The sequence below is a fragment of the Natator depressus genome, chromosome 9 (assembly GCF_965152275.1).
Source record: "Natator depressus isolate rNatDep1 chromosome 9, rNatDep2.hap1, whole genome shotgun sequence".
NCBI lineage: Eukaryota > Metazoa > Chordata > Testudines > Cheloniidae > Natator > Natator depressus.
In genome coordinates this window covers 7349422-7373765 of record NC_134242.1, presented here as the reverse complement: position 1 = coordinate 7373765, position 24344 = coordinate 7349422, and the positions used below count along the sequence as shown (strand labels likewise).

The 24344-nt window shown below is 46.9% G+C and overlaps 1 protein-coding gene across 2 annotated transcripts; it reads left to right on the top strand.

Moving 5' to 3' along the window:
* The first annotated feature begins 3076 nt into the window (after positions 1 to 3076).
* Positions 3077 to 24201, top strand: LOC141993352 (cytochrome P450 2J6-like). Of its 2 annotated transcripts, XM_074962889.1 has the most exons (10): positions 3077 to 3110; positions 3328 to 3426; positions 4950 to 5112; positions 5877 to 6026; positions 8814 to 8974; positions 14331 to 14507; positions 16363 to 16504; positions 19185 to 19372; positions 20246 to 20387; positions 23348 to 24201. In XM_074962889.1, the coding sequence occupies exons 2-10, from the start codon at positions 3382 to 3384 to the stop codon at positions 23524 to 23526; spliced, it is 1347 nt and encodes a 448-aa protein (XP_074818990.1). In that variant the 5' UTR covers positions 3077 to 3110; positions 3328 to 3381; the 3' UTR covers positions 23527 to 24201. The 2 variants fall into 2 exon arrangements, with proteins under 2 accessions (XP_074818990.1, XP_074818989.1); XM_074962888.1 differs by having other exon boundaries at positions 3081 to 3426.
* The last annotated feature ends 143 nt before the right edge of the window (positions 24202 to 24344 follow it).

Below are 24344 nucleotides of genomic sequence, written 5' to 3'. Positions count from 1 at the left end.
TGCTGTGTAGATGTTTCTCAAGAGTAAAGGGTCCCAGAGCTTGGGTTCCAGCCCGAATGCATATGTCTACACAACGATTTTTAGCCCTGGACCCTGAGTGCTGTGAGCCTGAGTCAGCTGACCTGGGCCAGCCGCAGATGTGCTGTGGATCTTTTATCCCCGGGTGGATATACCCATAAATGATACCTCTCGAAGAACTCCACTTACTAAAGGTAAGTAGTTTTCCTTTTAGTCAGTTCAAGTGAGTTCAGTGCAGTTCCCAATCGAACACATTAATAGTGAAGAGGAAATTCACAGGGTGTTACACAACTCAACTACATAATCAGCTGTGGTGATCTCCCTTTATACAGTACACATGCAGGAAGCAATTCAATGACATTCAAATGAATACAGCGGAGTTTGTATCCAGTTGCGGTAATGAAATGTTGGATAAATACTATGCAAAACATTGTTGTCAAGGTTTAATTTTGGAATGTAAACGCCTCTGTATTGACTTGAACTTCACTGAGCTGGAGTTCAATTAAGTTTATAAAAGTTTGACCAAGTTCACACTGTAACACGCAGGGTTTACCAGATTCATTAACAAGAAGCTCTCAGCTGTGTTCTTCCTTACCCTATCCTCAGCTCAGTGGCTTCCCCTGCAGAAGTCTTAGTTTGAAATTCCAAAAAGCAGCTCCATAGCAACCCTCCAGAGGATACAGAATACAAATGTGAAGATACAGGAAAAGCTAGAGAAGCAAAGTCCCTGGGTTGATAAATCCAGCTCAGAGGTCCTGGTAAGCTACGGAACTAGAATTTTAAAATGATAAAACATTTTCCTCATTTTTGAGGTGTTGGTCTATGGCTCAGCTTCACCAGGATACACCAGCTGCTTTGGACCACTTTTGTGATGCAAAGAAGCCATAGCTCCATTTGAATGGTCTGGTTAACGTGGGTTTACAGCTCCTGGCATCCCTGGAGCAGCTGGAGCATACTAGTGAATTTTCTTTACCCAAATTGAAGCTGTTCTATGCAAACGATAAAAACTCTGATTTTAATTTAATTCTTTCCCAGCTCCTAGGGCCTCCAGGGGAATACAATAAAAATCATACAAACACGCAGTGGCCAAGAACTTGTGTTTTGCAGAGCCTAAAGGAATTCCATTTTTTTTAAACTAAATTGAGAACCAACGATTCTGCTTCGAGTCATAGATTCATAGATATTTAGGTCAGAAGGGACCATTATGATCATCTAGTCAGACCTCCTGCACAACGCAGGCCACAGAATTTCACCCACCACTCCTGCAAAAAACCTCACACCTATATCTGTGCTACTGAAGTCCTCAAATCGTAGTTTAAAGACTTCAAGGAGCAGAGAATCCTCCAGCAAGTGACCCGTGTCCCATGCTACAAAGGAAGGCGAAAAACCTCCAGGGCCTCTTCCAATCTGCCCTGGAGGAAAATTCCTTCCCGACCCCAAATATGGCGATCAGCTAAACCCTGAGCATCTGGGCAAGATTCATCAGCCAGATACTACAGAGTCGTGTCCCTGTGGCTGCTCCAGAACAGGCTGGATCAGAGATTCTTGTCAGCAGTTTACGCAGAGCCACACCTGCATCCCAGACACCTTGTGCCATGGGGTGAGGGCATGTAGGGAAGGGGAGACCCGTCACTGCTCCAATTGCTGCTTGAGATGGAGCATCGAGATGTCTGTAAGCTGAGCCATGCAGTTTGCCACACCTCGCTTTCTTTATACCTTTTTAGTTTGAGTTATTTCTTTCTTTTTTTTTTTTTTTTTAATTACCACAAGTTTGTGCTTTGAGGGGTTCCCTACTGTTTGGCCCTTTGTTGTTTTTTTCCCCCTCTGAGCCTCTTGCATGGCCTCGAGTGCAGGTTATGCCCAAGACTTGGGCCTTCAAACTCTGTCAGACCTGCCACAGGTCCTTTCCCCACAGTGACGGACATTCCAGCTGCCTTCATGGCTTGGGAGAAACCCACATTCCCTCTCAATTTAAAATTTGCTTTGGATTTAAAAAAAAGGGTTTTTAAGATCTGAGGGAGGACGGACTTAAACTCTTCTGTATAGAGCACCTCCTCAGACTCACCGAACATTTATTTAGTAGAGGATCACTAGGCAACACTTTAATACCAAACTTTATTCAAAAAGAAAAATGACTAGTTAAGCAAAGAGGCATGCAATTACCACTTCCACCACGCTCCAATTATGCAATACTTACACTCAAACAGGAATTCATGTATCAATGGCTGATCAGTCCACTGACCGCAGAGTGCAGTACGACCTTATAATCCTGGAACATAACGGTCCCCTTTTGATATTAATTGGAGCTCTCCCCAATTCAACAAAACGGCTCCTTTGATAATCCATTATAACACTAATTAACAATAAACTGCCCCTTGCCATAATTTTATTCTGCCATCTCCTCATTGGCTCTTTCCATTACACATTATTTAAATTAACATCTCCACCATTGTCCTTCCTATGCTGTCAATACAGATAGCATTTAATGAAACATTGAAATCACTCACTGAAAACCTTGCTTAAACAATTACAACCAAAACATAACAGCAGCATAACCCTGGGTCATGTTCTTGCTAACTTCTATTTTCTGTCGTACCAAAGCCTAATTTCTACTTAATATATTTGATAGGCTACAAGTGGTGGCAGGTCCGCCCCCCCATATACTCTTGTATTGGGGCACGAGGGTGTCTGGGGCGCAGGAACGGACTCATGGACAGAGCTGACAAAATCTCAGATCAAGAGGGTATGGGCATGCAGATATCCTGACGTGGAGAACCCATAGGGGGACACATCTTGAAGAACTCAGGTTACTGTGCAAGGTAAGTAACCTTTCCTTTGTGAGAGAGCTCTCAATTTGTGTGAAAACTTTCCCAAGGGCTTTCTCCCAGCCCTTCATCAAATTATATAATTAATGTTGAAACTGGTTTTTACCTTTACACACAACATTTATACAGCAGAGGGCAGGCCACTCTCACTGGGAGCTTAGAGTTTATGGTCTGGTGGGTAAGGTTTGGCTAGCAGAAAGATTGGCTTACAGTACAAAGGTCTTATTAAATACACATGAAACTTGCAATTCACCACTCTGATGATAGGTATAAAAGCAGGGAATCACAGGGAGAAGGAGAGAGGTAGATAGAAGGGAATTAAAGCCTATTTAGGGAGAGCTGGAACCTCAAAAAAGACAGGGAGAGTTCAGACCTGACCACAAAGTGGACAGACAGATAGAGCAGCAGGGTGATGTTGGGGATAAGTGAGTTTTTAGTAACTCTGGTCATCTCTCTCTTTGTTGTGCAATTTCTGAAACTGAAGTGGGCATGTAGCAGGCTTCCTCCTGGACCAACTCCCCTCCCGCTCATCGGCACCATGTGGCAGATGGATTTCAAACGCCAGCATGAGACTCTCATTAAGGTATTGTGAGTGTGTGTCCAAATATAACCAAGTAAATGATAAAATTAGCAAAAGGCGGCACATAAGGCACTTCTGCGTGCTAAATAACATTTCATCTGGCTTGTGCGTGGGATAGTAAACGATGGCCATAAATTCCATTACCTGTTAGTGATGAAAGTGTGAATTTAATGACATCTGCTGAGCAGAAGATTGAATGAGAACGAAGTATTCCTGACTCAGCAAAAAGAATTGACTTGCTTAAACGGGGGGGTCCCCAAACCCTGGTAGGTCATGAGTAGGCTCCTAAATGTATATGTAACTACCTAGATAAAGTGAGATGATATTTCAAGGTGCTGAGCTCCCCCAAGTCCCGCTGACGTCAATGGGAGCTGCAGGTGTTAAATACGGATTTATTGAGGCACCCCCCTTAGACAATTTCAGCCTCAATCTATTCAACTGTCGCCTGCTTTCCTTCAGTATTTCTTGCTACATTGCTCATATCCAAAGTATTTATGTTTCTGGGATGGCTATGCTCCTTCCCAGCTCAATTCTTCGCTGAAGCCTTAATGCTCAGTAGGTGGCATTGCATTCACTTCTATGGTAAGAACCTGGAACACACCCAATTTCATCAGGCAGAAGGAACAGCCGCATTGCGAGACAGAAAGATCTTTTTCAAACACCAACGACAGAAATTATTGCAAAGAGAGAGGCAGCAAATGACCAGCTGCCTTAGGCAGAAATTTGCCCTTTATACAAATTCTGGAGTGAATGTCCCTTTATAACATGCCAAGAGATCTGGTTGCTTTAAAGGATTCGGAAAACAGGGGCAGGTGAGAGGAATGACTAGATGACCTCCTGAGGTCTCTTCCAACCCTAATCTTCTAGGATTCTGATGGGGAAATAAATTAATGGGGATGTTTCTGGGCACTGGGCTGTTTGTAATTTGCCGGTAGCTCTAAAGGAGAAAATGATATGCTTTAGTGAGTTCAGAGGTAGGTCACTGCACGGGGCACTTAAGAAGACTGAGATGCATGAGATTGCCCAGCATTATCACATACAACTAACCCTGATAAACTGTGACTCCAAGGGACAATAATAAATCTCCCAAGCATGTCAGTTACCACCTTTATTCGGTGTGTTTTATATACAATGTTTACACACAAGGTATTAGAAGAGACACCACAGAATTGTCCCCTTAATTGGAAGGCACAAGCCGTTCTACTCCTGGGGACGTCTGTCCATCATGAGGTGAAACTCACCTGTAGGTAACTCTAATCCCATTCTGTACAAGACATTTAAATAGCATCCCCATGACACAGCTGCTGAGACATCCTGTTGGATGAGAGAGCATGGTCTTATCTCAGTCAGCTATGAGGCTTTTCTGACTTTAGCTCGTCTTTCGCCATGGTTCGGGGTTTCGCTACAAATGTTTCTACAGCACCCCCTCGCACCCCCAAGAAAGCGTCCTGGAGTAAGCTGGGCGGTTGATTCATTGTGTACAGTTTTTCTGACTTGTGGTTTTCTGGCACTGATGATGTCTCTAGTTGGCACAGATTTACGGGAACATCTTCACCTTGTGGATGGGACATATTCCTATCATCATACTGAATGGATTCCCAACTGTGAAGGATGGCCTGACTGTCCACTCTGAAGAGGTCTCTGGCCGGCCAACAACCCCTTTCTTTCGGAAAACGGCCGGAGGAAAGGGTAACATTTTCTTTCCTTATTAACTATACAGAAAAAGTAAGTTCACATGATCCTTTAAGTGCGGCTGCTCCCTGCTTCCATAGTCATCTCCCCATGGGAATGCTGCTGCAAACAGTTAAAATCACTAGAAAAGTGACTTTTCTGATACTAATCAATGAGGCAAACAGCCACTGAATAGAACGGAGGAGCAAAATCCTGACTAATAAGTTTGTTTGAAGCATCAGCCAGGAATGTGAACATCAGCTGGCATTATTCCCATTGTACATATGCTTTACACAGTACTAGTTTTGTCATAGTCATCTAATGTGATGGCTTTTTAACCTGGGCAGGATCTTCTCACCTGTTAGGCTTCAGGTCAGATCCCTGCACTGTCATTCAAACACAACCATTCTTGCCCTTTTATTCATGCCTTGCACCGCAGCAAATCTCACCCCACGGAATTCCCCTCCTCTCTAGAATTCCTGGTGTGGGTTCCCAGCTGTAGAATTACATGGTTTTGTATTACAAATGATTTAGGAAAACTGCATCCTGAGTTTTTGAAGCCCCACTTTCTATTTCTCTTATAAGAGCAACAAAACCCTCAACATCAAGTACTTTTCTGAAGTTGTCACGAGCCTTATCACATCTGTGGCCAGATAAAGGAGTTCAGTTAGGAGTCACATTCTTCTGCATTTACCTCTTCTGTTAGAAAATTTATTTTAGATTTAACTGTTACTATGTGAAGGATTTTGCTTTATATAAACAACAATTCTCAATGGTCTCAGGTATTATTTTCACAAGTGGTCACACCTGGAAGCAGCAGAGACGCTTTGGGCTGATGACCCTGCGGAACCTGGGGCTGGGCAAGAAAGGCCTGGAGCACCGAATCCAAGAGGAGGCCCGTCACCTGGTGGAGTACTTTATGAATGCGAGAGGTACATCACTGCCAGCATAGCTGGGCCTTTTCACTTCCAGAAGCGTGTCTCTGTCATGCCAGCAAGAGGAGAGAATTCCAGGCCACAGATGGCTAGATATGGGCGGAGTTAACACCAGTGCTTTATGTTAAGATAAATCTGAACACACATAAGTGAGGCTCTAAAGTAGCCAGGAACTAGAGCCCTGCAGCGGGACTGGGATCCCGCCAGACCTGCAGGACCTGCTGCCACAATAGCGGGAGAGGGTGGGAGTGAGTATTGCAGGGCAGGAGCAGAATTAAACATCGTCCTGCCCAGGGCTCTACCAGGAACCAATCCATGAATAACTTCACAGGTCATAACCGACACTTTGAATTTTAGATGAAACTAAGCTGGAGTCCAGTACTAGCTATGGAGCCTATGTGGGATGTGCTCCTTGTAAGACCCACTGCTAAGGAAGTGGTTCAACACCAGCTGATATTTCTGGAGCCTTCAATTATAGCCCTATTCATAGGTTCATATATTCCAGTGCCAGAAGGGACCATTATGATCTTCTAGTCGGACCTTCTGTATAAAATAAGACCCTGAACTTTCCCAAAATAATTTTATGTGAACTAGAGCAGAGCTTTTAAGCTTTTAAAAAAATCCAATCTTAATTTAAAAATTGCCATGGTGGAGAATCAACCCTGAACCTTGGTAAATTGTTCCAGTGGTTAATTACCCTCGCTGTTAAAAAAAAAAAAAAAAAAAAAAAAGCTCTTATTTCCCGTCTGAATTTGTCTAGCTTCAACTTCCAACTGTTGGATCTTGTTATACCTTTGTCTGCTAGTTTGAAGAGCCCATTATTACATCTTTTTTCCTCGTCTAGGTACTTACAGCTTGTAACCAAGTCACCCCTTAACCTTCTTTGTTAAGATAAACAGATTGAGCTCTTTGAGTCTATCACTACAAGACAGGTTTTCTAATCCTTGAGTCATTTTTGTGGCTCTTCTCTCAACTCTCTCCAATTTATCAACATCTTTCTTGAATTGTGGCCACGAGAACTGGCCATGGGATTCCAGCAACAGTAGCCCTAGTGCCAAATACAGAGGTAAAACAACCTCTCTGCTCCTACTCAAGGTTCCCCTGTTTATGCATCCCAGGATCACATTAGTCCTTTTGGCCACAGCATTGCACTGGGAGCTCATGTTCAGCTGATTATCCACCACAACCCCCCAATCTTTTTCACAGTCACTGCTTCCCAGGATAGAGCCCCCCATCCTGTAAGTATGGCCTGCATCCTTTGTTCCCAGATGTATACGTTTACATTTCACTATGTTAAAACGCATATGGTTTGCTTGCACTTCCCTTCCCAAATGATCATGACCTGTCTTCATTATTCACCACTCCCCCAATCTTTGTCATCTACAAACTACATGAGGAATCGTTTGTTTTTTTTCTAGTCATGTTAAATAACGTAGGGCCAAGAACCAATGCCAGTTGTACCCCACTAGAAAAACACACGCTCAGTGACGATTCCCCATTTACAGTTACATTTTGAGACCTATCAGTTAGCCATTTTTATAGCCGTTTAATGTGTGCTGTGTTAATTTTGTATCGTTCCTATTTTTTAACCAAAAAAATATCATGCAATACCAAGTCAAATGGCTTCCAGAATTCTAAGTTTATTACATCAACACTAATACCTTTAGCAAACTACACTTGTAATCTCATCAGAAAAAGATATCAAGTTAATTTGACAGGATCTATTTTCCCTAAACCTGTGTTGATTGACATTAATTATATTATTCTCCTTTAATTCTTTATTAATCAAGTCCTGTATTAGCTGCTCCCCTTTCTTGCCTGACATCTATGGGTTCAATGTCAGAGTGACAGACACATAATTGCCTGCCCTTTTAAAATATTGGTACAACATTAGCATTCTCCCACTCTTTTGAAACTTCCCCAGTGTTCCAAGTGCTATTGCAAATCAACATTAATGGTCCAGCGAGCTCCTCAGCCAGCTCTCTTAGAAGTCTTGGATGCAGATTATCAAGACCTCTGACTTAAAAATGTCTGACTTTCATAGCTGCTACTTAACATCCTCCTGAGTTACTGTTGGAATGGAAAATGTTTCATCATCATATATGACTACATCTTCTCATTCCCCCCGCCCCCAATACAGAACAAAAATATTGGCTGAATACTTCTGCCTTTTCTGCATTATTATTGACAACCCTACCATTTCCATCGAGCAGTGGATCAATACCATGAAGAGTGCAGTTCAGTAATCCAGCCGAGAAGTGATCACGCCCTGGATGAATGCAGGGAGGGCAGACTATGACAGGGCACAGTCACAGGCTCCTTACTAGCTTTACAACAGCTGACAACATAAACAAGCAGCCTTGACTATTGCTGGACCTGCGCATTCAAACACAGCAGGTGATCCAGCAGGACCTCAAGCCTGAGGATTTTTCCAGCAAAAAGTTGGCCAAACCTTTCCTATCGGGGTTCATTACCACCAACTGGTCTGGGTTTAGCGGCAGACAGCTGGGGGCTGCCGCAGCACCTTTGAAAATCAGGCCACAGTTAGTTTGGTGTCTAAATATGGAGTTAGGAACCTACTTATATCAAACCCATTTTGGGCAACGAGTCCATCGAGAGTGCTTGACCCCCCAGTTCCACAGAATCAAACCCATTCAAACTGAGAGAGCCCTGCTGCCTCTCCCCCTCCCTCTTCAGTGGCCTGCGCAGGATTCATCTCTCAGTAGGGGGAGGGAGGAGCAGTGTTGGAAACGTTAATGTGAATTCTGATCACTATTTTTGCAGGAGATCCCCTGGATCCTTCTTTCCCCATCATCCATTCGGTCTCAAACGTGATTGCGGCTGTGATGTTTGGCCATCGCTTTTCCACTGAGGACAAAAATTTCCACCAGCTGATTGAAAGCAATGATTATCTGGTCAACTTTGGAGGCAGCATCAGCGAGATGGTGAGTACGTACAAGCGCTTCTCGTTATTTTATCAGTATCCAAAGCAAAGCGAGGTTTCTCACCCAACAAAGAAGGAAGTGAGATCTCTACATTGAGGAATTTACTACATATTATATGGTTAGTGAGGGCTGGTGTACAACATGCCGGATTAAAGAAGGTTTCAGGTTTTTGGAGTAAATGGAATCTTAGGCTTTGTCTACGCTGCATTTTTGTCGGTAAAACTTTTGTCGTTCAGGGGCATGAAACCCCCTCGCCCCCGAACGACAAAAGTTTTATTGATGAAAAGCGCTGGTGTGGACAGTGCTTTCTTCCACTGACAAAGCGACCGCTTCTCGTTGGGGGAGGGTTTATTGTGTCGGCGGGAGAGCTCTCTCCTGCCGCCAAAGAGCGGCTACGCTGGGCACCTTTTAGTGGCCCGGCTGCAACAGCACAGCTGTGTCGCTAAAAGGTGCATAGTGTAGACACAGCCTTAGCTGGCTAACTCCAGGTAGCCATCTTTTTATCAAACCGTCAGAGCCCAGCCTCCCCTCCTGGATACCTTGGTACGGGGTCTCTTTAGCACTCATCGTATGCTGCAGTCTGAAGACCTGAAGCACACCCAGGTGTTACACCGCGCATGCCTATGACAGTCTCACTGATTTGCCTTAGGCTGAGACAAGGCCTGAAGCTTCAACATGTAGAAAACTCATTCAGACTTGGGCATTGGGCCAGCTTGTAGGGCGTGGGTGCCATTACAGCAGGCTGGATGAAGGGCTTCTGACCTCTAACAGGCAGGCCAAGTCAGTGCTCTCGCATGGAGCCAACAGCAGCTGGCCTTGGATTGCCTCCTTCTTGGGAACCTTCTCTCTTCTCCCAGCCTGTCTTCCGTCCCAGATGCAAGTTCCCAGCTGGTCATCCAGATAGGAATTGGCAGAGAATCATGGTAGCCATTGGCATGGTGGTTCAGGGACAAATTGGTGCAAAGCCGAGAGCAGCTCTGTCTGGAGATGCTGACTGGCAGTGAGGTGCTGTTGGCTCACGGGCAAAGGTGGGCTCCTCCTTGTGTTTATCAAGAAAGCAAAAACCAAAACTCAACTTCCTCTTTGAGGCGGCCTCTGCATATTCCCATTGGTGTAGGAGTTCCCAAACTGTGGGGTGTGCCCCCGTAGGAGGGAATGGAGGAATATTAGGGGGCAGCGCTGGGGCCCAGGCCAGCCCCCACGGGGGGTAGGGTAGGAGCACCACCCTGCTCCACTCCTGGCCCCAACCCCGGCTGTTGGCTTCACTCCCAGCCCTGCGCCCAGCTGTGGCCCAAGCCTCGGCCCCCTTACCCCTGTCTGCATCCCCCCTCCTGGAGCCGCATCCCTGCTCCTGGCCCCGGCTCTGGGTAGGTGGGGCGCAGTCAGGGGTAAGGGGGGACGTGAGGTATCGCTGCATTAGTGGGATGAAGCTGCCTGTGGCTTCCAGTCTCTTTTAGGGTACATCCGTAATGCCTGCTTCTTTCGGCATCATGTAGGGTGTGTGACTGGTTGGGTCACAGAAACCCCCTTGGGAACTGCCACCTGATATGCTGAGACTACCCCTGAGCCCATTTTCCCTGGCAGCTTGGATCTTCAGAACCCTGCCTTGTTGAGCCAGACATGCCAGCCTGCTGCAAACACAGACCCAGGTCTGAACCACATCCCCCAAAGCTGCAGGCTTTAACTGAAAACCACTTAGCAGGTACTCCTGTCTCCAGCACGCAGATACCCAGTTCCCAATGGGGTTCAAACCCCAAATAAATCCGTTTTACTCTGTATAAAGCTTATGCAAGGTAAACTCATAAATTGTCCGCCCTCTATAATACTGATAGAGAGATATGCACAGCTGTTTGCTCCCCAGGTGTGAATTACTTACTCTGGGTCAATTAATAAGCAAAAGTGATTTTCTTAAGTATAAAAAGTAGGATTTAAGTGGTTACAAGTAATAACAGACAGAACAAAGTAAGTTGCCAAGCAAAATAAAATAAAACACGCAAGTCTAAGCCTAATACAGTAGGAAACTGAATACAGATGAAATCTCACCTACAGAAGTGTTCCAATAAGCTTCTTTCGCAGACTGGACTCCTTCTTAGTCTGGGTCCAGCAATCACTCACACCCCCGTAGTTACTGTCCTTTGTTCCAGTTTAGGTGGTAGCTAGGGGATTTCTCATGACTGCCGCCTCCTTTGTTCTGTTCTACCCACTTTTATAGCTTCGGCCCAAGGTGGGAATCCTTTTTCTCTCTCTTTTCTAAACGGAAAAGCACCATATTTAAGATGGATTTCAGTATTAGGTGACATGGTCACATGTCCCTGTAAGACCTCATTCTTCATTACCCACAGGCGGGCCCCCACGTCCACAAGAAGGCTTGCAGATAAATAAACCGTCTACAGCCAATTGTCCTAGTCAATGGGTGCCATCAAGATTCTAAACCAGCATTAATGGCCCACCCTTTGCATCATTACAATAGGACCTCAGAGTTATATTTCATATTTCTAGTTTCAGATATAAGAATGATACATTCATACAAATAGGACGAACACACTCAGTAGATTATAAGCTTTGTAATGATACCTTACAAGAGACCTTTTGCATGAAGCATATTCCAGTTACATTATATTCACACTCATTAGCATATTTTTATAAAATCATATGGAGTGCAACGTCACAGGGTGCATCCGAGCATAGCCCCCCTTGCATGGGTAAGAATAGCAGTGTCTCTGGTGAAGGCCCAGTTTAGGGCAGCAGAGTAAAGACACACCTGAAAAGCGTGGGCCTGTACGCAGAGCCCAAGCCTTGCCTTCCCATGTACACTGCTGTTTTTAGCAGTGTGGTGTCCCACTGCCTCCCTGCAGCTGGAGCCTTTCCCCGCTGCAGGGAAAGACTGGCTATGGGGAAGGACTTGGGCTGCTCCCTGCAGGGAAAGACACTGGCAGCAAGGTAAGGCTCTTGCGGGGTGAGCTGCTGAAGTTAGGGAGGCCACTCATTTGGTTTGGAACTGGACAGTCCTCTTTTGGGGTGATCTGTCCCCCATCTGGTACTATGACCAAAGTGGACATGGTTTGTCCAGTATCGGATGGGGGATGCCATTTTTAAGAGTGTGCCACTCTGCCCCCTCTGGCATGACCTTGCGTGCATGGTGTGTTTGAGGTCACACCAGTGGGGGCTGGGTGCACTTGCAGACGGCACTGCCTCCCATACAGGGTGACTCCCAGATGCACGGTGCGTGTGAGGTCATGCCAGCTGGGGTGGGGTCACACCAACGGAGCTGGGCCCACACCATTCCCAGAAGTACCGGAACGTCCAGTATTCCGGGGTTGTGTGAGTGATGACACTGAAGCCTTCCCCCACTGCTTCCCTGCTGCCAGAGCCTTTCACCCACACGTCTAGCTACAGCATTGGGTTTCCAAGGTATAAAGGGCAGTGATTCCATCCACCCATCCGTCCGTTAGTTCGTTCGGAACAGGCAGTGATCCCAGATTGCACTCAGTGGCCTTGGCACGTACCTCGTCAGTTTTTCTTGGCCCCTTTGGGGACTTATTTTTGTTTTTTCTTTCTTAGATTGTCAGCTAGTCGATCGCCTTTTCTGGGTTTTTTTTAAAAAAGGGAGTGCAAAGAAAGCCCTGAGGGTTCCCATATGCTGTGGGCATTGCCTAGATCCACCTCAGGTCCAGTAGGCTCAGTCTGACACTGTGATGCTCCAATACAGATTTAGGAGATCTGCTTGTCAAAGTAGTTCTGTGCCAGTCTTTATCAGTCCTGAAACCTCTTCTTGCTCCTGAAGGAAAAGCAAAAGCAGTTCTTCAACAGAGCAAGATGCACAGTTCCTGGAGAAACTCCTCCCCCTCTGTCTGCAGCCTGGCTGTTGATCCACCCTCAGCAGCCATCTCCCTAAGATGACTAGATTGCCAGTGTGAAAAATTGGGACACCTTTTTTTTTGTGGAGGGGGGGGTGGAAGAATATAGTTGCCTATAAAAGACAAAGCCCCCAATATTGAGACTGTCCTGATATTATCAGGACATCCAGTCGCCCTACATCTTCCTGCTCCTTATAATTGCTCCAGGCTGGAGACCCATCACTTTTGACTTCCACCACGCTTCTGACCATCATAAGTGTAGCAGTCTCCATCACAATTCACTTTTGCCCCTACTTAATGTTACTGGGCTAATTTCCTGTAGGTATCAGATTAGAAGTGGGCCTTCAGAATATGATAGCCCTATGGACTACCTCGGGGAAGGTATCCTGTGTGTAAGAGGTGGCATGAAAGAAAGCATGAGGGCTGCTTTGGGAGAAGCAGATAAACCGGTGGTTGAGGCTGGCATTGCTAGCAGAGGCAGATAACATGATAATAGACAGGAGTGGATCAGTAGGGAGGAGTAAAGTTGAAAAGGGCTTTGAATCCTCCCGTCACTTGTGTGACCACAAGAGGGGGCAGAACCTGATCCCTGGACTTCAGGAACACGTTCAGTGCCTCTGGAAAGCTTGCTAGAAAAATCAATTCCAAATGGACTGACAAGTAAGTGAAGGACAACAAGCAAAAATGAACGGCGATGCATTGAGGTGCAGAGAAATATCTAATGGGGTGCTGCAAAGAGCAGCGTTCCATCTTGTTCCATGTACTCTTTGTTAAAGATCTAAACAAAAGATTTTAAGTACACATTACCTTTGTAGATTATACAAAGGGGAGTGTTGAGAAAGCAAGAAGATAATACGGGGGGCTGGGGGTGGCAAGATTAGCGATATGGGCAAGACTGATAAACTGACATTAAATACAAGGTTTCAGAGTAGCTTATGCTCAAATCAATTTTAGTCTCTAAGGTGCCACCAGTCCTCCTTTTCTTTTTATTAAATACAAGCAAATTTGTCAAGGAAAAAATACAATATCTAGTATTTAATCAGAGTCAGAAAGCTGAAAAGCAGAAATGACTGAAAGAACTCGAGGTGCTAACAAACAGCAGGAATTAGTTACCAGCTGGCAGTAGGATATCATGGCAGAAATGACTCTCTGGCCCCGTAGGGCTTTTTCGGTCAGAGCAGAGGAAGCAGACAGCTAACGCAGAGCCTCTCTTTCTGAATCTGTCTCTGTTTACACTCAAAGGGTTCTCCTTTCTAGACTCTAGGGTTACGTTTTCCAAACATTATACAATGGAGTTTTAGCCATATGTCCGAGTAGTACCAACTGGAGTCCTGAGGCTGAAATCCCCACACATGATGCCGAAAATGTACCCTGCTGAGTAATTAACTCACTGATCTCACTGGCAAAATTTCACCTGGATATTTTAACATTTTGAGAGACCCACCATGAATTTGTTAAAAGCAACGAATGAAAGCATCTCACTTTTGCCTCTCTCACAGCTGTATGATATTTTCCCCTGGTTCATGAATCATCTCCCAGGCGCTCACCAGAAGGCATTCTATTGCCAAGAGTTTCTCCGGTCTTTTGCAAGGAAGGAGCTCAGAAGCCACCAAGAGAGTGGGTCACCAGACGAACCCCAGGATTTCATTGATTTCTACCTGGCTCAGATAGACAAAGTAAGTGTCTGTGCTGTATATGACGACTGTGCTTTTGGGGCTTCACTGCTGTCCTCTGGTATAAACACAAACTTCCCCAGGATAAGATGGGAAAGAACCCTCTGAAATGTTTCATATGGTTTTACGGTTCTAATCTCCTCCCACTGAAGTCATTACTTTTTTGGAAGTAGGATCAAGTTCTTTGATTTTATAGACAATGTGTGAAGAGTTTATTTTAAAAAAATTCCAAGACCCTAATATTGTATGAATGTAGACTTAGAAATGATGACCCAAACAAATTGCCATGGAGACCAGGATGATATCAAAGTAATGGGAAAAAAGCAAACAGAGGTGGTAAGGAGATTTTAAACGATGGAAGAGAGCAACTACAGTAAGTGTAATTTAAACCCTTAATAATATCATGACATTAACAGTAAGGAGAAAGATATGCTGCAGACAGTGCTCAGAGACATCAGTACTGGGAGTAGTAAATAGAATGGGGATTTAAAATATACATCATACTAGACAAATGTCATTGTTCTTTTTGAATGAATCACAAAACTATTGGATTCAAGGAACACATTGGATCAAATATTTGATACGATTGAGAAAGGGCCTCATGAACTTTCACTTGAAAATGAAAATGTCGTTGGCTACAACAACACTGCACATGGAAAACAATGCCTAGCAGGGTTGGAAATAGGCCCTATCACATGGAGAAAAACCTGATGGAAAGATCCTAAACAAGTTCACTTTTGCACTGCCTTACAGAAGTGAGCGAATAATTGATATTGTTTGGTTTGGGGGCCAAACCGAAAACTCTGGGGGGGAAAAAATCCATTCCGGCTGAAAAAGAAATGAAAACCTGAAAACAAAAATTATTTTTGGGTTAAATGAAACATTTTATTCGACACAAAATGGTTTATTTTTCAGTTTTTCATTTCGTTTTGGGATGTTTTGCACCCTTTAAAATTAATATAACTAGTTTTCAAAACAAAAAGTCAAAATATCTAGACCATCCTTCATTTTCTTGTCTTTTTTTTCCCCCCCGTTTCTTTCTTTGGCTGAAACTATTCACCAAATTTGACCTGAATTCACAAATAGTTTTGGTGCCCAAAAAGATCCATTTGTCAGCAAAATTACTATCTGGAAAAAAAATATTTTTTTGGCCAGATCTACTTTTTTATTATTACCACAGCACCGAGGAGGCCTTACTATCTACCTCAACTAGGGACCATTTTCTAATCAGTCAGTGTGTCAGGCCTCGAATAGAATGTCTCCCTCTGTGAGGCACTGCCAATCATGTCCAACCATGCCCCCAGTTTCTCTTCCCTGCCTTTTACAACCCAGGAAAGTCAGAGATATAATTCGCTGGTCATAGCACAAATAACCCCCCTAGCACTTCACGAAATTCATGAGCTTCCTCTGGATTCAAGTCAAATGGAGGAGACTCTGCATTTAACAAGTTCTGAATTTGAACAATGTTAACTGCAAAATAATTAGACAAATCCTGGCACTGTGAGATTCTGCCAGCAGATGCAAACAACCCAACTAAACCGCCCAGGACTATCTATCACACAGAACAGTTCAGATGAGCAGGATTTTGCAACTCGTATGCTGGAAGCAAAGAAACTTTTCTTCACCTCTTGCTTGAGTGACAGGGCATGGCGTGTGGAAACGATGAAGGAGCATGGAGGGATGAAATCCTCATTCCTGTTTCTCAGTGTTCTTTTAAAAATACAGGGTTTTTTTGTTTTGTAAAGTTATAGACATTGCACACTGCTGGGCATCAAAACAGTACAGAGTGACCCTCATTATTACCCAGATTGTCCTACCTTCTGCACCCTAACCTCAAACCTCTGACTATTACCTGCAGAGCAAAGCTGAGCCTGATTCTACCTTTGATGAAGACAACCTGGTCCAGACTATTTTCGACCTTTTCTTGGCAGGCACAGAAACCACCACCACCACCATGCACTGGGCAGTGCTTTATATGGTGGTTTACCCAGACATCCAAGGTGAGGGGGTGGGGGAAGGTACGTGCAGCATACATAAGATCGTGCATTTATGTAGAAAGTACCCACTTCTGCCCAATTTTATTAGGTGATTGTAAGTCTAAAACTGGCAGTTGGTGGCTGCAGCTCCAAGATGGGTCCCTGATATAAAAGCAGATGCCTGGACTGAGCTTTGAGTCAGGCCTCTTGATTTCTGACCTCCCACTGCCCCTTGCTTCTTAGAGATGTAGGGTTTCCCACAGTTTGTGTCTGGTTCTCAAGCCAAGCTCTATCACCTTTCCACAAGATACTGGTGCTTCATTCAGATAAACTCAGACGTCCAAATAAACCACAACGTCCCAACGCAAACAAACTTCACTCACTTGGGGCTGCTTCTTCCCAATGGTTCCCTGAGCCACAAGTATCTAAACATTTTTTCCCTCCTTGGGATTCCTTCTCCAGCCATCTGACTTTATACACGGGTTCTCTCAAGGTCCTTTGAAGAGACTGTCAGTAATCATGTCACCCTCTCTCTCTGTTATGAAGGAAGGGAGCTACTTATATACGCTGCCTCCTTCCCAGCATGCCTTGCAACACAGTCTAACTCTCAGGTGTCCCTCTGGGCCACAAGTCCTAGTGTGTGTTGGTGCTGCCAGGAACAGGGTAATGCTGGTGTGGAGGCCTCCTTTAGAGGAACATGCTATTGTAGTTATGGTCCTCAATGAGGAACATGCCCCTGGCCGGGGACATGCTTTCAGAGTTGTTAGCTGGTAAAGTTGTCTTTGTGATTGCGCAAATGCAGGACTTTTAATTCACTAAATGCTAGTGTCCCCTACAGCACAAGCAGATGGTGCTTCCCAAGTATCTCTCTCAGTTATTGCTGCTCAGTCCCTTCCATCTTCACTTCCAGGCAGAGGTGACATGTGGCCTGGGGGTATAGGGGGGTCACATGACCCCCACCCTCAGATTTGCTGTTTGGCTTGTACTGAGCATGCTCAATAACAGCTAAAGCTGGCTGCCCTCACTCCTTCTCCCCCACCCACTATTGGTAGGCACAGGTCATCTCTGCCTCCAGGATGGAACACCAACTTGCATTTCATACGCACTGTTATGCCGGAGGGTGTTGGTAGCTGCCAGCAAGAGTGGCTTTGATCTATAGGCAATCACAGACCTTGCTGAGGCTGCTGGGTGTGCCAGCTGTCTTTCCTTTTGGCCAACTGAAAGAAGCACATTAAGCTCCTTTATGGAGTCAGATAGCTGAAACAAGAGAAGTCACTGCCCAAAGCACTGGCCACATGGAACAGCGGAGCAAGAATTAATTCTGGGTGAATAAGAGGGGATTCCTGGGAACTGATTGAACATGTGGAGGTTGGTGCATTGATTGGCTTGTGTCTGTGGGCTTTTGTCAGAAGCAGAAAGCAGTGAGAAAAGCCAGGAGAAATCAGAGAGCAGTGGTAAAAGCATGGCCTGGAGTGGCTGCAAGGAAAGAGCTTCTTTTGGTCAGAGTGCTGGAGTGGTCAGAGTGCTGGCAGGGAAGGCAAGCGTGGAAATTATGAGCAAGGGAAACTGCCTCTGGTTTGATCCTACGTGTTCAGGGAAACAGGACTTGGTGTACATTCCTTGCAAATCTACAGGATTGCACCAAAGAAATACCGTATTTGTATAATCAACTACTCCTAATGGAAACGACCAGTGAGGCCCTGAACACTGGCTATCTGCTCAAGCCAAGGGGCAATGCTATGAAGCCCTCTCATCCTTCATTTATAAACAGGAACATCATACAGATGCATTGGCCAAAAGGGGGGCCTTTGGCTGCCATTCTATATCCCAGCTATTGCTTTCATCTTGCAAGGATGTTTCTTTACTTTACATCTGTGAATGTCATTGCACTTTGCTAGCACTAGAGGTCTCCTGTTTCCAGCTAAGATAATGTCTTGATTGCTCTACATTTTGAATTCCTGCTCTGCTAAGCTATACTCCCAGCTGATCCCACTTCACATAAAACTCTGTTGTTCTCTCAGTACCTGAAATAAACTGTATGGGACAGATGCTGGGCACGGCATAGAAACAGGAGTCTAATCTGTGAAACAAAGCTAGAGAAAGTTTTCCCTGTGCAGGAGCCTTGTTCCTGGCTGCCTCAGAAGCAAACATCATAGAATCGTGGGACTGGAAGGGACCTCAAGAGGTCATCTAGTCCAGACTCCTACACAGTGCACTCATGGCCATGAGTAGTTACTGAGGGTGCTGCCCCCACCATCAGTCTTTCTCTCAGAGAAAAGAAAGGGAAAAGCTCTTTACCAGGGCCAAATTTGGCCCTGACACTTGAGTTTCAGTCATGTATTGTCTGGGTCTCTGTGGAATGTGCTGATAATCTCTCCCAGTTAGTTGCTACATCTGTCCTGCTGGCAGGGCTTTCCCCTCGCACTAATGTTAACACAGCAATAAAGGAGAGATTCAAATAAGATTCCAGCCAGGGAAAAGAAAAGGCTCCATGATTAGGGTGACCAGATGTCCTGATATTATCGGGACCGTCCCAATATTAGGGGCTTTGTCTTCTATAGGCAACTATACCTATCCCCGACCCCGAAAAGAAAAGTGTCCCAATTTTTCATGCTTGCTGTCTGGTCACCCTATCCGGGATATAGACAGACAGACACACACACACACACACTCCAAAATATGTATCCTTAATGTTTCTCTTTAGAGAAAGTCCAGAAGGAGCTGGACGCTGTGCTGGGTCCCTCCCACTTAATCAGTTACGAGGATCGGAAGGAACTGCCGTTCACCTACGCCGTGGTCCATGAGATCCAGCGCTACAGCAGCATCGTTGCAGTGGGAGTTCCTAGAGAATGTGTCAAAGACACAGTGCTGCAGGGCTTTCCCATTGAAAAGGTACAGAGCCATTCTCTATCTTTATAGCCCCTCCTTCCGTCAGAGGGCCAATGTACCAAGAGTCCAACTAATCGGTGTGTCCACATATACAGTGAACCTGATTCTCTTTTGCTTTACAGCTCCTTCGCTTTCTTCCAACACCTAAATAATAAAGCTGATGGATGAGGCCACTGGGAAATATCTCTGACTTTAGGGAGTTCCTCAAACATTACAGAATCAGCAAAGAGCTCGGGGTGACCCCACTTGAAGTCTGCTGTGATTTGGCTATTCTCAGGTGCCAGTATGTCCCTTAGGGGCCTTGGCAACATTACACTTTGGGCAGAGCCAAGAATAGGGGAAGCTCAAAGGTGACTTTAAGCCACCTTTAATTCCCCCTCCTACATCCTACCTGATGTGTTTCTTGGCCAGAAAGAAGGGTTGGACTGTGTATCTCTTCTCCATTTATAAATCTCACACTGAATGTCCTTGTTTTTAAAAGTCTGTATCAGCCCATCGAACTCTTGTCAGTGTCTTGCTGTTTTAACATTAGAAAAATATAACTTTGTCAATTTAAAGCAATGGCTTAAAAATGTTAAACATTACTCTTTTTGTTTCCATTGAGGAGTCAATATTAAAGCAGGGAGGATTCTGGGTATAAGACTTTTGCACTGGGCTCTCTGTTGCTGGTGTTTCCAGCAACATGACTGCTGTCATCAGATTCAAAAGGACAAATAGAAATGTATTGTCCAGCACACTCCCAATTTGTTCCTGAGGACACAGGGTTTTCTCTAGGTGACCTTCCACGCAAGGTAATAAATGAAAATTAAAAACTGTCTGTCCTTACCTATCTGTCTGATGGACAGACACCGAACTGAGTCAAATTTTCCCTTGCAGGGCACCATTATTCTCCCAAATTTAACCTCCGCCTTATTTGACCCTGAGCAATGGGAGACACCTCGACAGTTCAACCCAAATCACTTCCTGGATCAGGATGGAAATTTTGTGAACAAAGAAGCTTTCTTACCGTTCTCAGCAGGTAAGAGCATTGACAGGTAAAAGCAGGGCCGTCCTTAGGCATACACAGCATATGCAGCTGCATAGGGCCAGAAATTTGGGGCACCACCGGGACAGGGTGTGCTGCAGCCTCCATAGGCAGGGGCCGTATTCACAGAGCCGAATGCACCGGCCCGGCGCATTCTGCATGAGGGATAGGATACGGGGGTCTCTGCAGGGAACTGTGACTCTCCATCACTGTGAGGTGGGCCGGGCGGCTCGGTATCCTTTGCTGCCTCGTCTCTCCCCCTCCCCAGGCTACCGCAGCTGCTCCGTATGAAGCTCAGTGTGTGTCAGCAAGGGGGAGGGGATTTTTTCCCAGGGTCTGCGGGCCCCAGTTTAATAATACTGCTTAGGGCCCCATAAATCCTAAGGACAGTCCTGGGTAAAAGCTTCTTAGTGCAGGGGTGGACAAACTTTTTGGCCCTAGGGCCACATTGGGTACTGAAATTGTATGGAGGGCCGGGTAGGGAAGGCTGGGGGAGGCTATGCCTCCCCAAACAGCAAGGCGTGGCCTGGCCCCTGCACCCATTCCAGCCCCCGAGAACTCCCACCCCTATACAACCCCCCCTGCTCCCCACCCCGACCACCCCACGAGACCCCCGTCCAGTGATGAGCTGCCAAAATCTTAACAATGTGTTCCTTCCTCACCCCACGAGGGGGTCGTTGCCCACCCCCGCCCCCTGGGACTCCTGCCCCATCCAACCCCCCCGCGTTCCTTGATGCCCCCCCCTCCAGGACCCCTGACCCATCCACCCCCTTCCCCTGTCCCCTGACTGCCCCCAGAACCGGGCAGGAGGGTCTTGTGGGCCACCGTAATGGGTGCCCACCCCACCCCTAAGAGCCAGAGGCACCTGCCGGGGGGCGAGGTGGGGAGTCCCGGCGGTGCTTACCTGGGGCAGCTCCCAGGAAGCATCCAGCAGGTCCCTTTGGCTCCTAGGGGTGGGCGAGCGTAACTGGGGGGAGCAGGGGGAGCAGCCGCTCCCCCCACTGATCACATCAAAAGTGGTGCCTTAGATGCCGACTCCCTGGGTGCTCCGGGGCTGGAGCACCCACGGGGAGAATTTGGTGGGTGCAGAGCACCCACCGGCAGCTCCCCGCCCTGCACCCAGCCCCAGCTCACCTCCGCTCCGCCTCCGCCCCTGAACGCGCCGCCCCGCTCTGCTTCTCCGCGCCCCCCCCCCCGCCCCCGCTTCCCGTGAATCAGCTGTTCGGCGGGAAGCCGGGGAGGGCTGAGAAGCAAGCCATGGCTTCACACTCAAGCCGAGGGTGGCGGAGGTGAGCTGGGGCGGGGAGCCCCCTGCGTTCCCCCCCCACCCCCCATGGGTTACCTGCTGCGACGTGGGCGGCCCTCCTCGTGCCCCCCCGCCCCAGCTCCCCTCCGCCTCCCTGGGCCTGAGCGGGAAGCTGCGGCCTGCTTCTCCGCCCGCCCCAGCTTCCCGTGCAAACAGCTGATTCGCGGGAAGCCTGGGGGGGCGGAGAAGCAGGGCGGGGCGGCGCCTTCAGGGGAGGAGGCGGAGCGGAGGTGAGCTCGGGGCGGGGAGCTGCCGGTGGGTGCTCTGCACCCACCAAATTTTCCCCTTGGGTGCCCCAGGGCTGGAGCACCCGTGGAGTCGGCGCCTAAGGCGCCACTTTTGGCCGGTTAAATTTAGAAGCCCTTTTAGAACCGGTTCTCCCTCTCGGAACAACCGGTTCTAAAAGGGCTTCTAAATTTAACAACCGGTTCTAGGGAGCCGGCTCCAGCTCACCACTGCCCCCGTCCCTATCCAATCTCCCCTGCTCCCCACCCCCTATCCAACCCTCCCTGCTCTCCCCGCCCCACGTTACCTGTGGGGTGGGGGAAAGGGGGGCTCAGTCCTTTCCCTGTGTGTTTCCCCTGCTCGTTTGGCTGCTCTCTCTGGCAGTCGGGCAGGGCTCGCTCCCTGTCTGGGCCTGGGGACGGGAGCCAAGCATGCTGGAGGTGGAGGGGGGCCCTGGCTTGCTCTGCCCCTGTCCCCGGTAATAGGGCCCAGGCCCCTTGACTGCCCCCCCGCAAGCCCCCCTGGTCCTTGCATCTTCCCCCACCCAGAACTCCCCCTGGCCGCGCCACCCTGGAGCCCCAGGGGCTAGCCTCTGTCCCGCTCACCGCGCTGTGGGGGAGTTGGGCTGGCTCCTCTGCAAGCCTGTTCTGACCCCGCTCCCTGGCAGGAGCTCGGGGGCCAGAGGGAAGGGTCCTGCGGGCCGGATGTGGCCCGCCGGCCGTAGTTTGCCCCCCTCTGTCTTAGTGGGTTTGATTGTGAGGAGTGAATTAATGGATTAGCAGTGGAACCCTGCTAACCTTCAGACCTTGTAATTTACACAAAAACCAGCCGTCTCACCCCATTTCTCAGCAAAGATTTAATTACAGAATGCTAGCTGGGCCATTGATCTGGCCTAGTATGGCCGTTTTTATCTTCTTACTAATACTAAAATGAGAATTGTCAAAACAAAGGAAGGTATATTTTGTGATGGATTTGAATTGTTCAGTTGGTAATCTGCAAAAATAATTATTCTGCATTGGATTTCCCAATCATTAACACAAAAGTAGTATAATTCTATTGCATTTAGAAATCAGAAGGCAATAAATATGATCCTCAACCGTACAGTACCAGTTATGTGGAAAATGACCTTATCTCCTGTTCCTACATGGTTACTCGACAGCTGTTTGCTTCAGAGGCAGAATATATGGTGCTGCAAGTGCACAGACCTACCCTCAGATCTTGAGAACTTCTGATGTACTAAATTTCTTCACTTTAAACAAATGGTGTTTTTCTTCCACCAATGAGAGGTAGGATTTTGCCAGCTTTGAGCTCTGACCAGATCGGATACACAAAGATTAGAATACATTCAATCCAATTGTAATTCATATTTTCAAATGAAAAAAAAAACATTCCCCCCCCCATCACTGTCCCTTTGTTCTTGCAGGGCACCGGGTGTGTTTGGGGGAGCAGCTGGCAAAGACTGAGCTCTTCATCTTCTTCACCAACTTGCTGCGGGTGTTCTCATTCAGGCTACCAGAGGGAGTGAAGGAAATCAACACCGAGTTCATTCTGGGGGCTACATTGCAGCCTCATCCCTATAAGATCTGTGCTGTTCCTCGCTAGGCTGCAGCACCCCCCAAAGCACGGGAGGAGCCATTAGGCAGGCGCGCATGCCGCTGTGAATTTTCACCTTGTACCTCTTGTCCTCTTTCTACTTCCAGCTTTGATGGCAGTATCGGTTCAGGCCAGTGGAGTCAGTTTCTCAATCTGTTAGACCAGTGGTGTCCAATCCGTTCGCCGCTAGCCACATGTGACTAATAGGCTATGGAATTGTGGCGAATGCATGTGGCTTTTTTATAATGTGGCTCATAAGAAAAATTCAGAACCACAAGTGTGGCTAGCACCGACCTTCTATTGGGCCCCGCTGTGTTAGACCTTGGGAAATTAATCTGCAAACCACTGCCACTTCATTATTGGTCTGTGCCCAGGCTTTCTGCTTAATAGATTGCAGAGAGAGAAAATGTAAAACAAGGAATTCCAGAGTCAGGCTTTAGTTGGGTGGACCAGGAATGTGTTAGATGCGTCGCACTGAAGTTGGAGTTGTGGTGGCAGGAGAGAGAGGAGGGGAAAGGCGGGACATAGTACGGTCGGTTACCAGGTTTAGCTTTATTCAGCAAGTTCTTAGCCACAGCTCTAATCTCTGCCACAGGCTGAGCCATCTGATCTGCTGCCCTGATTGTGTCTTACACAGTGAACACGCAACCCTGAGAGTCATCTCCAAACTGAAGCGAGCTGTAGTCCACGAAAGCTTCTGCTCAAATAAATTTGTTAGTCTCTAAGGTGCCACAAGTCATCCTGTTCTTTTTGCGGATACAGACTAACCCGGCTGCGACTCTGAAACATCTCCAAACTGGTAACGCTGCCACCGAAAACCTTTCCCT